This window comes from Lates calcarifer, linkage group LG19, assembly GCF_001640805.2.
Source record: "Lates calcarifer isolate ASB-BC8 linkage group LG19, TLL_Latcal_v3, whole genome shotgun sequence".
In the NCBI taxonomy this organism is placed as follows: domain Eukaryota; kingdom Metazoa; phylum Chordata; class Actinopteri; family Centropomidae; genus Lates; species Lates calcarifer.
In genome coordinates, this window is record NC_066851.1 from 3,075,218 (window position 1) to 3,090,756 (window position 15,539).

General features: G+C 39.7%; 1 protein-coding gene across 4 annotated transcripts in view; it reads right to left on the reverse strand.

Annotated features, from left to right (window-relative positions):
* Positions 1-262: 262 nt before the first annotated feature.
* adck1 (aarF domain containing kinase 1) overlaps positions 263-15,539 on the reverse strand; it is a 71,156-nt gene continuing 55,879 nt past the window's right edge. For all 4 annotated transcript variants that reach the window (XM_051077945.1, XM_018697668.2, XM_051077946.1 and 1 more), the window contains exons 10-11: positions 4,644-4,837; positions 263-3,193 (exon numbers count right to left, since the gene is read on the reverse strand). In XM_051077945.1, the coding sequence (XP_050933902.1) occupies positions 3,034-3,193; positions 4,644-4,837 (354 nt within the window). In that variant the 3' untranslated portion in view covers positions 263-3,033. The remainder of the gene's footprint in view (positions 3,194-4,643; positions 4,838-15,539) is intronic.

Genomic DNA, 15,539 nt, shown 5'->3' on the forward strand with positions numbered 1-15,539 from the left:
ACTTCTTTACCATATCTGTGTCAGCCCCAAGCCCAGTGGCTCCTACTGAAGATGTAAAACTTCATGGACATGGTTTCATTTTTACAAAAGGCCCAGTTATTTCCAAAAACTTTGTTGGGGACTATTTTCATTGCTGGACTAACACACATTTGGTGTTTAGTGAGTATTTCAGACAGCACAACAGTGTATGTGGAATTGAGTCAAAATAAACTACAATGTAAGTGTTCATGGTGATGAAGGAACATGTCACCCAGTGCAACAGTCTGGCTCACTGATGAATTTTAATAGTTCTTGGAAAACAATGTAGCTCTATGGCACAGGATATAAGATATATCATGCTTTGAAGACACACACAGTACAGAGATTTTCACAGTCGTCCCTCATTCCTCTCCATTCCAAGGTTTTATGGCAACCTTTTTCTCTTTTTCCTTATTTTCTACTACATTCTTGTTCCACACTACACACTAATTCTAGAAAGTGCACAATATGTATTCAAGAAGGTAGGTAGAAACAGCACTGTGTAATTTCCTTTGAAGCTTACAAAGCCCTGTCCAGCAGTGAACTTCCGAGCCACCAGTGACTCCCTGAACACGTCAGCAGATAAGGGAGGTAAAACAGGGCTGTAATAAACGACATTGTGCGCTTGAATTCTTATTTTTCCTTCCTTTTAGTCAATCTATTATTAAATTACGAGACAATTATTAAATTATTTTTACACAAAGGCAGGTAATTCAGAGAAAGGAAATTGAAGAAACAGAGGTAAAGAAGCTAAAGGGAGTAACAATGGGAGGTATGTCATTCGTCACATCCTAACTGCTTTGCTAAAACAGACGACTAGAGCTGCACCTGAAATGGCTCTCTTCACTCATTCTCAGCCCTCTATCATAATTGACAAACAGTTTATCTCCATGACTCATTTTGCATCATTACTGTCACATACTATACATTACACAGGTTGTAAGCTGGAAGTCATGTACATGCCAAAGACAAAACATTTTGAAGACCATTGTGTGGATTGTGGAGCACTCAACAATGCAAACACCCAACACTTGGAATTCTGTCACAGATAAATGCTGTGTGATATAGTGTACCTTCTAGTGAAGGTAAGGAACTGAATTTAGACCCAGCAGAAAATCCTTCTGACACTACTACTCAACTATTCCCAACAATGCTCTCCAATGTGGCAAACCTCAAAGTAATATGACAGGTTGGCCCATAGATCGTCTATAGCTTTAACATGCAGTGACTCATACACAAAACCGTTTTTGGAAAGAGTTTTTGTGACACAACGATTCCATGCAGCTTTTCACTCTCCAAACAAACACACTTGGATCTAATGCCCGCACACAGATTCATCACTTTGCTGTGCTGTATTCCTGTGTTTCGCCTTGTGAATTGTACATATAATTCTGTTGTTGGGTTACAGTTGACTACTAGTAAAGTCAAGCCTTCAGTGTTTGTGAAAGTTTTCAAGAACTGCCCACCATGACTGCATAAAGACTTCTGACTGACATTCACATCAGCAAACCCATGGGTCATAATTTTGTTGTGACATTGTTACATAGTCAGGTCTGCAATGGAGCAAAGAAACAGTCTATGAAAAATGAAAGAAAGAACACCTCACACGGTAAATGTAATGATGGCTTGATAGCAATGACAGAGACAAAGATGGGAAGAGGAAAATACAAACTTTGAATCACTTTCTGAAAAAAGATTTTAAATATGAATGAATGAAATGAGCCACAGAGCAGAAGCTTTTCTGGACAGTCATACAACAACATTTATCTCAGTAACAGGAAAAGAAAGAATATCAGCAGGAATGTAAAAGCTGAAGAGAGAGTCGTTCTTTTCTGATCACATTGAAAATACATCAGTAAATAACGCCTAAAACTAATGACAGTAGTACAAACTGGTGTGCTTGTGGATTGAGTGTACAGTATTCGACCCAAACATGGCAACGTAGCAATGAAACAGTAAACATAATCCATTATTTGATAATGACAATGAAAAGACTGGAACTATTTAAGCATTTAAGCGCTGTGACTCAATGCAAACATTGTTCTGAGGTATTTTGTTGAAGAGCAGGAATGAATCAGTGATCCAACATCGTCCAGGTAGGGATGCTATCAGGATGGAACTACAGATCGCCTCTGCAGTGACAACAACTCAAAAAGTACCTTCATATTGCATAGAAATCTTCATATCAGGAGAGCGTCTGGTTTTCGTCAGCCTTGTTGACGACTGGATAACTCACTTTGTGTATGACTTGCTTACCTGTCTGGCTGTGTTACTAACTGATCTGGCATTTGCCTGATTTGCTGCTTTACAGTTCTACTTGCTAATGACTGGGAGGAACAAACCACCCTGGCTCTGTCCTCTCTTTAAAATATACCTCTCACCTCTAAAGCTCAATAAGAGTCATTCTGTATCTCATTAATTTGATCCCATTAAAACAGAAATACAGAAATATTTTTTAAAAAATAATAGTGGTTTTAGGGGGAGTCATGCACTGAAACTATTTCTTGCCAACCTACAGTTTATCCATATTCCCAGTACTTCTGTGTCTACAGCTATAGCGCATGTTTACAGGTATGATCAGTGAGACCAGGTTTTTGTTTTGGTCTCAGGCACAAAGGCACCTGTATTGTAAATACTATATTTAACATAACGGTTCAATATCTCAAGGTTATGAGAAAAAATATCTGACAGTGTTCTTAAATAACATAAAACAAGATTGTTTTCAATGTGAGCAAATGAAATACAATTACAACACAGTCATGAAAAAATACTTAATCTCAGCACTGCTGACTAGAAAGACAGTAAAGGTTGAGACCTAAACAGTTCTCAGCAGCCAAAGTTGTTCCTGGCGTTCAAAGACACCAGCAAACTGTCCTTGTGTCCTTGTATGTGTGTAGGTGTGTTTGTGTATGGGCCCATATTTAAAATGTGTTAATACTCAGTGTATTATAAACCACCTGAGAGCTAACAGTTGCAGCCTGATGTTAAAGTTCCAGTGTGACATCCAGATGTGTCTCAGTGAACAAATGCCAGCAGGTCAGTGAGCCAATGTACAAACATGGAGCCCTTCACCCACAAATACAGTTCATATATAGTGAGTCTCCACAGGCTGAGAGATTCTGCCAATTTTATCTGTAGACGCTTCTTCCTGGACTTCGCCTTACTCCTCTTGTACCTGTCAACCAGACCAGCAGAACAACAAGTGAAAGGTTAGGCACAGTTTGAAGATATTGGGTTGAATCATCAACTTTTCTCACAAATGCTCTTGAATTCTCAGTTTGCTAGTGATCCACATCAAATAACTCCTGCAGTGTGACACTGATTCATGGTCACCAGGAACAACTGGAAAAGCTGAGAAGACTTGGATAATTGATGAACAGGCTTTGCTTCATATTACAGCCTACAATTCACTTTTTAAAAAAAAAATCTTACCACGGAAAATGTAGACGAAGAATTGGTTTATTAAAAAAAAAGTTACCAAAATTCTTGTGTTTGGGTGTGAAAGCATCATACACTTAATTTTATTAGTATCAGACTTCCCCTAAATCCATGTTTTCTCTGCTGTGGTTACTGACTGCCCACCACCAACAAAAACTGATTTCTCCATTGTTGCCTTCTCCATCCTTGCTTTCCAACCTGTAGAATATGACACGCCCACTGTTGTTGTGATGATTCACTGTTCAGGTCAGGAAAACCTGATATTATTTGGTTTCAGGTGGAAACCAGTTTTTCAGGTTCCAAACCAATTTATTTTGGTTGATATGCTCAGAACGGTTCAGAATTACATGTGCAAACCAGAACAGAACCTGTTCCAAGTTGGTGGAAAAGGGGTATGGAAGAACATGCAAACTCTGCACTCACTGGCCCTGGCTTGCAGGCAGATATTCACCTCTACTTTGTCTCACGTTTAGAAATATCAGGAGCAAAAGAAAAAAGGTGCTTCATTCCTGAGAGAGGCTACTTTAGGCTGCTGACAGCACACAAAAGGTTTTCCTACAGTAAAACAGAGCAGCTGTGTGTACAGAATGTTTGAGTGAGGCGGTACCACAGGATCCCCTGGTGCCTGTATTGCATTACTATCCATGGCACTACAATTGGTTAATATTTTATAAGATGTGCTCATTCAGACAAGCTCTACTACTGTCAGCAGTACAGCACCAGGCAAGAGACCCTCTGTGTGTGTGTGTGTGTGTGTGTGTGTGTGTGTCCAGAGCCCTGTCCTTCAGCCATCAGCTGTGAGCTGAAGTGACAGCCCACATCCCTCCTCTCCCAACCTATAGTGGTAAATTTCAATTTCTCTTCCAAAGCCACTTACTTGTCAGCTTAGTTTGTCTTTAGTTCTGACACATTTCCTGCTTCACCATTTTACTATGTATATACGTGTAAGTGTCACAAACTGAAGAATATTATTCACAGATCCTCGAGAAGTCACATGTTGAGTTTTACTATAGACAGTGAGGCTTCATTTTGTATGCTGGAATGTAATGGAATAAAATGTCAAAGCTAACAATGGAAAAAAAACTTTTTCACTGCTTCTATGTATACGTTCCTGTATATTGTATACATTTGCATGATGGCTTTACCATATTTAAGTCAACTGATGAAGAGTGAACAATCTTTCTGACCTGGCCACGGCTCGTATACAGCAACGAGACATGTTAATGAAGGACGAGGATGAGGCTCTGGTCTGCAAGGTGGTCTCAATGCCCCTCAGCAGGTCGTTGGTCTTCAGCAGCAGCAGCATCTGACGAGGCACTCGATTCAAGAGGTCACTTATCTGGGGCAGGTACAGAGCTGCATTGGTCCGTATCTCAACATCCTGTCAAGGTCACAGACAGTAAGAAAAGCCATGTCTTAATTATTAAATCATGTCTCACTATGTAAATGGCTAGACATCTTCTGGGCAGATGCACAGGCCTCAGAGTTCCGTGACTCTTCCAGGTTTGTTAGGGCACGACAGAAAGCATTACACCTTTATGACTTTTACTAAAGAAATGTTTTTTACTACTGAGTGACTGGCTCATTGGTTACTTTGGTTGGAAATAGGTATCAATGAGCACAAAGTCTGGCAGCAGACTAAAATGATGGTGAAAATGTGTTTTAAGAGTATAAAGCGTTATTGTTGCTTATGTGGGTAGCAATGTGGCTGTGCCAGTTTCTTCACTTGGTTGAGAAAATATGCACTCCCATGTAGAAACTAACTGAAAAGAGACATTTTGGTATATTTCAGTGTTTTAAATAGGAACTGGTTTCTATTTAATCAAGAGTAATGAGCCAAACTGAATCCTGTGACCTAAACTAGAGATAAGACTTAAAGGATTTTTATGTTTCCACTGTTGTATTTGATAGAAGTTATTCTAGGTGCATCGCACACTGCTAAATAACAAAATTCAGTTACACACATTTGTCACTACACACATTGGTGCACTGATACAAACATGCAGCTGAATGTCAATAACACAAAAGAAGTGGTGAATGACACACCAAACACACACTGGAGGGGACTGAAGCCCACCTCCATCTGTGGCTCAATAGCTCAACAGCGTCAACATACAAATCATCGGCCTCCCTATTTGACCTCCTAGACCTCAATAACAGAGCCATCACATACTACTCAACATGACACTGATCACCTCCTCAATCCACACTTCACATTATTGCTTTTTTTAAAAATGGAGGACAGCCCACTCATGACTTTTCCCCTCCTGCCCTAGCAACCCAAAATAAAATACAATATTGATGACTGTATATACTGTATATGTGAGAATGTGCACTCATATATGTATACTCATTTATATGCAAGAATACATGTATGTGGGGATACAGGAAGAGACTTGCATGAGTATATTTATTGTATGTACGACCATGTCGTCAGTAATCTTTGATTAATTCAGCTAAATGTCTTTGGAATGTAGCTATAGACGTTATGGTGAAATATCATCAAACATGTATGAGAGCATGGGCTGTAATGTGAGTGTAAATGTCACAAATTTCAGACAGTGATACTACTGTATCATTGATTCTGTTGAACTAGAGTACCACACATATTGTTGTCATTTTGTGCTAAGGTGAACTAAGAACTTTTCTTTTTGTGTCTTTTAAATATGCAGACAGACAGAGACAGAGAGAGTATATGAAGTGTTCATAGGTCAGGAAGGACAGAAAGAAGACAGAATGATGAGGCAGAGAACAACACAAGAGAAGAGGGGGAAGGGAAAGAGGAAAACAAAATTAAAGTACAGAGGAAGGGTAAGGGGATTGAAACAAGAATTATCCTGAGTTTTTTTGAGTATAGAAAGAGGGAAGAAAAAGAGAGACAGAGGGATGATATCTGCCTCCATGACGACTATTTGTTCTTTTTGATGTTGAAGATGGCTGCTCGGGTCTCCACGTTAGTGTCAGTGTCCTGCTCCACTTTACTTCAAAGACTGCACATCAACAGGCCTAAATTACACTATTAGTCACTGGAACAAAATGGACTGCAAGCTGACAAACACTTAGTAATTTGGCAATCTTTACACAGAAAGTAAAATCAAGAGGTGCACAATCTGTAGCAAGTACAGAATATTACAGGAGTGAACGGAAACAACTGTGAAATTACAAGCTAATTGGGAACATAAGTGGAGAAATGCTTTTTTAAATATGATCCAAAACTCTTGATTAGAAGCACAACCAATATGTGGATTTTATGTTCCTGCTGAAGCTCAGAGTAGTTTGATCTATTTTTTTAACCAGTTCACATTTAATTTACACATCTCACATTATAGTGTTCTAAAACTGGATACTGGGGGATGCTCTGTACAATCTGCAATTAATCAATATTTTCACATCTCAAACAAAGAAAACATTTGGTTTGCAATGATTAAATATACACAACCATAAACCAAAAGATAAAAAAGGGTTAGAATAGATTTTTTAGCAGTACCAGAAAATAAGACATAGCAGGCAAAATGTATGAACGTCTTTGTAAGGAAAATTCAAATCATAAGGTGAAGGTTGCAGGAGCAGTAACGACTGCCACAGCATTACTGACACACTGGGTATGCTGTAAGTAAAGATGCTCACATTACACTGCTTTTTTGGATGGAAAACTGCTTCACAGTCTAAGTATCTACTCTGTTCATCAATAATGCAGATCAAATACACTTACTGCCACCTTAACTGGGACCATCAAAAGCATCTCAGTGAGACTCCCTTATGTGTCTCAACTGTCAGGAGTCAGCACTAACCACAAACCATTCAACACCTAAAGATCTCCACTAGTACACCCTGTAGACAGGACCACATAAAAGGTAAACCAAAACCACTCAGAGCATTTACTGTGAAGGGGTCAAAGGTCATTGACCATGAATCAGTGAACGGCTGGAGAAAGACTGAGGAGGACATTCACATCACACTGAGACCATCTTTGAAAAAAGATGGGCATTACCATCTCCACCCATATACAACCATCTGTTAACACGTGACTGAGGTTCCATATTTAGGCTACAGGATAATACCGTCTCCATGACAGCTGAACAAGTCAATCTGGTTGAGCTGGTAAAGGAAAAGTAAGTGCCCATGTGAGAGACAAGAGAATGGGGCACATTGAGTTTAAATTAAACCTAACAAAATATGGACTGCTGGATGTGAGTCTCAGTTTCTGGTGTCAAACTCCTGTGATGAGTACATCCACCCATCCAGCCCATGTGCTACACAGGTCAGTACAAATGTACAGAAACATTTAGACAGGCTACTACCTGAACAAGAGATTTGAGCAGCACAATAGATTAAATACTTCAGTATTTTTTTCCACTTATAGATGGCTGTACATATTTTGCATATACAGTATTAGGAGGTATGGTGAGTGGTTACAGCACATGCTACATACATCCACTGTCATACTCCAGCTTATTCCTGTGTTGCAAGTCATAAAGGAAATAAAGGCAAAAATATTTTTAAATGTATTTACATGTGAAAAATACAATAATTTCATTTGAAGTTTATTTTGTTAAACAAGAAACTGCATAAAAAGGACCCTCAAAACCTTTTTTTCATAATCTTGTGTATGTATTTCTCCAATATGTGTGTGCTTGTGTATATGTGTGTGTGTGACAGCAGCACAGTCAGAGCTGTCAGTCCAGATAAACAGAGAGTTGACAGGCATAGAGAGAGACAGACAGCTAGTCAACATCCTGACACAGATAAACTCTGTCTCTGCTCTCTGTCTGTCTGTCTTTGTCTCATGCCCACAGGAAGTGATGTGAACTAACAACACTGATGCAGTAAACAGCATCTGATTCAACTATATTATCTTCTATGTACACACACACAGACAACCGCACACACACACACACTGTTGTACACCTATCTTTGTGGGGACCTGTCATTGACATGATGCATTCCCTAGCCCCTACCATAACCTTAACCATCACAACTGAATGCCCGACCTTAGTCTTTACCTTAACCTTTATCTAAACCTGATTCTAATCCTAACCCTAAAACCAAGTCCTAACCCTAAAACTGGGATCCAGCATTTTATTCCCCAACAGTATAGTGGGCTCCCCATGAATAACATAAAACTATATGTTTTTACTTTATACATGCCTGTTATACAGAACAGCCCCAAAACAACTGCCCACAGCAACATCATCATACATTGCTGTTAAGGTATGGTTAGCCAACTGGGGCTACCTCAACAACACACTAGGTTTACATGTGGAAATGATATAATGTCTAGAGCAGTGTTTTAAGGTGGTTTCCATCCACACTGAAACAAGTTCAAGAGAATAAAGAAAACGGAAACCTGATCAAGCTCATGAAAGCTACCAGTTAACCAGGTGAACAGAACTACTACACTGAGGCACCTGACAAATCATATATATTTAAATATAATTACAATTTAAGACAATATCTATATTGTTCAATTAACTATAATGAATTTTAAATTACGTGATAACAGAGTGGATAGGAAGTTGTAATTTTAACTTTACTGCTACATGTCATCTGACCATGTCAGATCAGACTTTGATCATTGCTTTGCAGAAGCTTCGTTTTCCCCATCCTCTAGACGTGGTCTACGAAAGTAGCCTAAAACCACTAGGTTAAGGTTACAGTGAGATGGTGGTAGTGGTCCAATAATACAAATGATGTGAATCCCAACCATCTGTGCTGAATGCATCCAATGCTCCATCCTATTTGCCACACCCAGACATCTCAATTATACTCCCTTGTAGGCACACACATGGACAGCTATGGACACCATGGTTGCATAGTTGTTCTCTTAGCATTCTTCTTTCCATTTCGCTTGGAGGAGTGCATATGCAGTTGGTGCTCTTTTCAGCGTAGTGACCAGGCAGACTCTTCTGCACCATTCCACTCTGACATGACAAATTTGAGGGTACATGGACGTCTGCACAAAGCCTTGCATGCACCAATCTGGTGACAAACTTACATCATGCAGACCCTCACATACTCACAGATGGTGAAAGTACGGTGGCTTAAGACTCAATCTCCACCCTTTGTAGGTTTAACAACATAAATACTTTTTTTACTAACATTAATGGTTGTGCAGCTCATTTCAGGTTTCCCAATAAGCCATGACAGCATGACAGTGAGACAGCGTGCACAATACACCTGACAGAATGACAAACAGAGTTGCTGCAAAACTGTTGCTGAATCAACACTTCTCAAACACAGTTACAGCCACAGCAAACACTGGACCACAGTGCTGGAGGCGACTTCATCTCCCAGTCAAATGTGAGGAAAAAAATTGTCTAATAACAGCCATGACCTTATGTATTACTCATTTATGTACAAAAATAAAAGGATGTGTAACCAGGTGCCATCTGATTAGCTGTATCTGCTGGAGCCAGCACTATATAGAGGCTATCGATAGTATTGCACATAATGGGAATCGTTAACTGGCTTCAGCCTCCGTCCATGGTAGTTACCACTTGGGTATTATGAATGTGACACTACTTTCTGTAGTGACAGTGAGCATTGCACTTAAACATAATTAACTAATGCAGACCAGCTGCACGTGACATATTTCGTAGGAAATTGGGTTGTAGCATGAATCATTTCTGACTCATTTTCTATGAGTAACTGCATATTCTTCCAGGTGTTCCCCCTCAGTTACTTTCTACCTCTCTATGAGTTTTTTTATTTACTTAAAAAAATCAAACCCAACAGTTATAAGGCTAATGACATAAACGTACAACATAATACCTCATCACAAACCCCCAGCCCCCACTTCCAGTCCAAATAACAGGGGGCTGGGTGTTCTGAAGTGCTCTGCTGAGTCCTGCTTGGGGAATAACAATTAGTAGCAATTATAGGAGGTTGGTTAGCAGGCCTCACAGCTGTCAGCAGGACACAGAGAAGGCGACAGTGCTCTCATTTGCATCTGAAAGCTTCAATAAGGACATATTGTATTGCGAGTGGTGCGATAATAGACCGTGCAAAAGGCACAGGGAATGCAGTTGGGGGGAGGTGCAATCTGTGCCGGTGATTTTTCTTTTCTCCCCAGTGTAGTAGAGAGTTGGCAGAATGATTTCATTCAGCAGCCAGCAGATATTAGAAAACTGTGGGTAGAGGGAGAGAGGAAAAATGTCAGATTCTACCTTAAGATCCGCTATTACTAATGCCACTTTTTCTCTGCGGAGTAGAAATGTAACTACTCAGAGCAGTAAATTGATTGCACTAAACAAATGCATGTGTTGATTAGTAGGTAGTCAATTTTTCAGGTATTTATTTTCCCAGAAATGTGAGAGGTGGGCTGATTGTGAAGGAGTTGAGGATGTTCAACTTCATTAATGGCGAGGCAGTTTTCTGTGCTAAAAACATTATCATTAACATTATCTCCCCATACCTTTTCAACATTGGTGGGTGACAGTTTTTCTAAATTCCTGAATTAGACAATGTGAAAATCATACACTAAAGAGTACACTAAAGACTAAAGGCCTGAGGCCTATAGAGTCCATCTTAGGAGATGAAATGTTACCATCCAAGTGGATGGTTTCATGGAAAATACCTTCAATCATGATGTATGTAAATTTCTATTATGATGGTTATACACTATATATTGTGATCATATCGTAATTTTTCTGGAAAGCCAACTGAAACTTTTTAAAGGTGAAATGGAGATGAATTATAAAAACAAAAATAATAATTGCTGTCATTCTCATTGCAACAACCTTTTTTTTTTTTGCATATATAGGGGAAGAAAGAGCTTGTTGTTGTCCACTGGTCCCTTACGGCAATAGAACAGTGAGGTAACACTTTTATTTTCAAGGCGAGGACATGGTTACAGCATGTTTTGAGATTATTCACGGAAGTTAATGTGCTTGGTCTGTTTCTGTTTGTAGCACTAGTTTAAAAATATGTTTCTTTAAAAGGCCACTGTAGCAGTGTGATGTGATGATGGGGGAATTCAAAATGAAAACATAGACTTTTAATTTGAAGTATATGTTTTTTAAAATACAGATCAACTTTACAAAGAGTTAAATATTGAGTTCAATTTTACATCCTCTACAGTGTTAATATGGCAGTAACTCTGTACAGTGTTAAAAAAGAATATATGGATAGTGTTAACTTTTGACACTACACACCATTGTAGTATAAATTCAACACTCACCTGTGTTCACTGGTGTTAAATTTCAACTATTAAGAGAGTTGTATTTAACACTTTCAAAAGTGTAGTTTAACTCTATGTAGTGTGACATATAGACTGTCAGTGTTGAATTTAACTTGATAGGTGCTGAATTAACACTGCTGATTTTGCTGTGTAATTTTATACATTATTAGCAAACAAACACAGCTGTAGCTTGTTGGCTATCATGTCACACTTTACTGACATGTAGATGTACACAGGCCACTGTTCAGAGCTCCCATAGTAGAATATGGTGAGGATGTGCAACCAAGGTAATCTGTTATTGGCTATAGTGGAAAATCCAATTATAGATGACTTTGATGGAAATATTGGGTCATGACCAACCTGCAACTACATGCATTCAGTGGAAGGATTTTTCACACACAGAACATAAAGTGTCAGAGTGCCTGTGAAAAACGGCCTTTGGATGAACCTTCAAAAATCCATATTGGTTTATTTTGACAAGTCATTGTACTACCTGGATGACATCTCCAGACATACTGTTGCTCACTTTACTGAACACAGCCTAGAGCTAGGCTGGGATATAAAAAGACAGTGAGACAGCTTGCAGACAACAGAAACCACATGCAGTCTAATTTCAGAAGGTATTACGGCCTTGTTCTGATGCCAGGCAACCAGAATGGGATTTCTACACTTTTCGCATACATTTAAAGCACTGAGTAGCCCAAAATACCTACAGTTGCAGTGGCAAGTTTTCAGACCCCTTAATTGTAAATGGATAATGATGATGTTTTTGCCCATTAACCTATACACAATAACCCATGGTGCCAAACTGAAAACATGTTTCAAGAAATGTATGCAAATTATTATAGATCAAAAACTGAAATTTGTCATTTACAAAAGTATTCAGGCCCTTAATTCAGTAGTTTGCAAAAGCCTCTCTGGCAGACATTACAGCTTGGGTAAGTCTCTGCGAGCTTTGCACAACTGGATTTGGGCCTTGATCTCTACCTGACCTCAATTTTATTGTGCAGGTCTACAGTGTTCTTTGGATTCTGCAGCTTGGTTTTTACCTGTACTATCATGGCCCATTAAATTCACATTAAATTCAGCATATTTCTACGGTATGTACAGTATTTCATTCTTGCGACATGGAATTAATGGTAGAAGTACTCCTCTGAGAGTCGCCACCCTAATGTGGTGGAGGGGTTTGTGTGTCCTGGTGACCCTGGGAACTGTGTTGTCGGGGGCAATAGCCCCTGGTAGTGTCTCCCATGGCAAATTGCTTCTGGGGGAGGGGCCAGACTAAGGAACCAGGGAAACCAGGCTTCCTTCTGGAACCAGACCTGGGAGTGGAGTTTGCAGGGGAGTGTCTGGTGGCTGGGCGTTGACCCATAGGGCCCAGTCGGGCACAGCCCAGATAGATGACATGGGGCTGCCACTCTGTGGGCCCACCACCTGCAGGAATGGGACCTATAATTTGATCTCTCTGGTGGAGAAGGAACTGGTTTATGCGGAATGTGGAGTGGTGGGAACTGGGAATGTCTTTAGGGTCTTTAACTCCAACCTCTGGAAGAACATACCTCACAGGGGAGTATGGGGACATGGAATCCAAGTGTGTCAGCCTCCACTGTGGACACAGCTGTCAGGAGCTGGTCGGAGGATTGTGGTATTACTTTGGAATAACAACAAAAACAATCAAGAGCAATTTAAAACAGAGGCGAACCAGAAAACATGAAGCAAACCATGAACAAAATTAGGGCTGGGCAATAATTCAAACTGATTTGATTAATTATAATATGAGCCTTTGCATGTATAAAATATCTACTTTGTGAAAAGGACATTATTACAATTTGCACAAAGTCAAAATAAGTTAGTCAAAAAGTAACACTGATCATGAACTGTGACATGATACAATTCAGGTGCAGTAGCTAGCGCTGCCTGGCTGTCTGCAGATTACAGGCTGATCTCCAGTACACAAACACAAACAGCAGGAGCAGATTAATTAGTGTGCAGATTTTTTTACCCCGTCTGTGCTGAAACCGACTATTTAAGTGGGTGAAGGTGCTCTATTTAGTTGAAGCAGCCGATAGTTGTATTCAGTAACTGTTTCTGAATACAGCCATGGGCTGTTTTAGTCTTGCAGGTGAAAATGATAAATTTACCACTCAAAGCACTTTACACTACAAGGCACATTCACCCATTCACACAAGTGTTTTTCTATACATGCAGTGGTCTTGCTGTCACACACACACTCACATACCAGTTATACATTGGGAGCAGTTTGGGCAATTTGGGCCCAAGGACATTTCAACATGCAGACTGGCAGGACAGGTAGGTGGTAAATTCATTAAAATCATGAAGTCGTTTTAAAAGTTTGAAATTTTTTTTTATTATATATATTGTCCAGCCCTAAACGAAGTATACCTGAATTGTCAAACCACCACCAGGTTATATTTTGGACTAATTACTCTGTTTCCAGTGTTTAGAAGAGAAATATTCACTGAAAAAATAAATATTCCAGCATATGAAAAGAAAGGCAGCTAAAAGCCACCGCTCTAAAAGCACTCAACATTTGCTGCGTGCATGTGATTGCATTAACACTAATGGAATGCATCATCAGTTGTTAGAAGCAGGACTTAAAATTGATCCATGCATGCGAGAGTGGATAGGGAGCACAAAGAGAAGAGAGGGAACAACTGGAGACAGGAGAGAGAAGATGTCAAAAGGGATAAGAAAGACAAAGCAAAGCAGATAAGTGCTTGTGGCAATAGAAATGTCTCAAAATGTCTTCTTAACTTCAGAGTTCTACACAATCAACAAGTGTGTTCAAGTGGAGGGCACAGGAGCGGAGTCAGCCTAATGGTGTGTGTGTGCATGCACGTGTGTGTAATATAGGGGATATAAATGACAGATGGCCTACATTGATGAGAGTGCTTTCATGTCAACTGAAGTGGAAGACAGAAGGAGGGAGAAGAACACACCTTACTTACACATTCTCACACTGGAATAATATTAAGCTGATAAATGCATAAAAATACACCAAACTTACATATGCCAGCTTCTTTGCAATGACATGATAGGTATTTTTCCCTTCTAAAGTGCTATGTCCCAGTATAGCCACTTTCTATCACAGTTTTACACACCGCGTCAAGCCATGAACACTGTTTCTGAATAGTTCCTTGGTCTCTGTAAAATAGCTCTGCTGAACCTAGGAAGCAATTACCTGATCCAGTCTGTAAATGTAAGACTTATGCAGAAAAAGAGAAAGCCGCTCAAAAAATTGGGTATGATGTTCGTCTTAAAGCACTGAACTTTAACTGTAAGTGAAAGCAGCAGACTGCCCCAACGCTGAAAGTCCCACTTTATGTTGACTACTAGTGGGGCAGAGTGGTCTCAAAAGGACGAGTATTGTGAAATACATTGTTCGACTGTGTGTATGGGGCAGACTAGCAGCCTCCAACCATCACTGTCTGTTCATGACTGGGTTGATGTCGAGATAAATGGTAAATGGTAAACAGACAGCATTTATATGGCATTTCTCTGGTCATATTGACCACTCAAAACATTTTACTCTACAGGTCACATTCCCCCATTCACACACATATTCATACAGCACCTAAAACAGACCTTCTCATATTCAGCCAGAGCATAGTTTCTCCTTGTACAACCTTGTACATGACTGTTCAGGACATAGTTGTGGGCATCTAAGTTTCTCATTTGGTATACCTGCTTGGACAGTTGTCAGACCATCCATCCACTGAGTTAGCGTGTATGGGTCTGCCAGTCTGGTCGCTCTGGTTAATGTTAACTTTTTCAAGTAACACTCACAGTCATGGAGAGTGAGTGACCGTACATATTCACATAAACGCGCATTTTTTTCAGCCACTGCTAAAAAACCAAGCCAACAAAACTTGTTCATTACTGT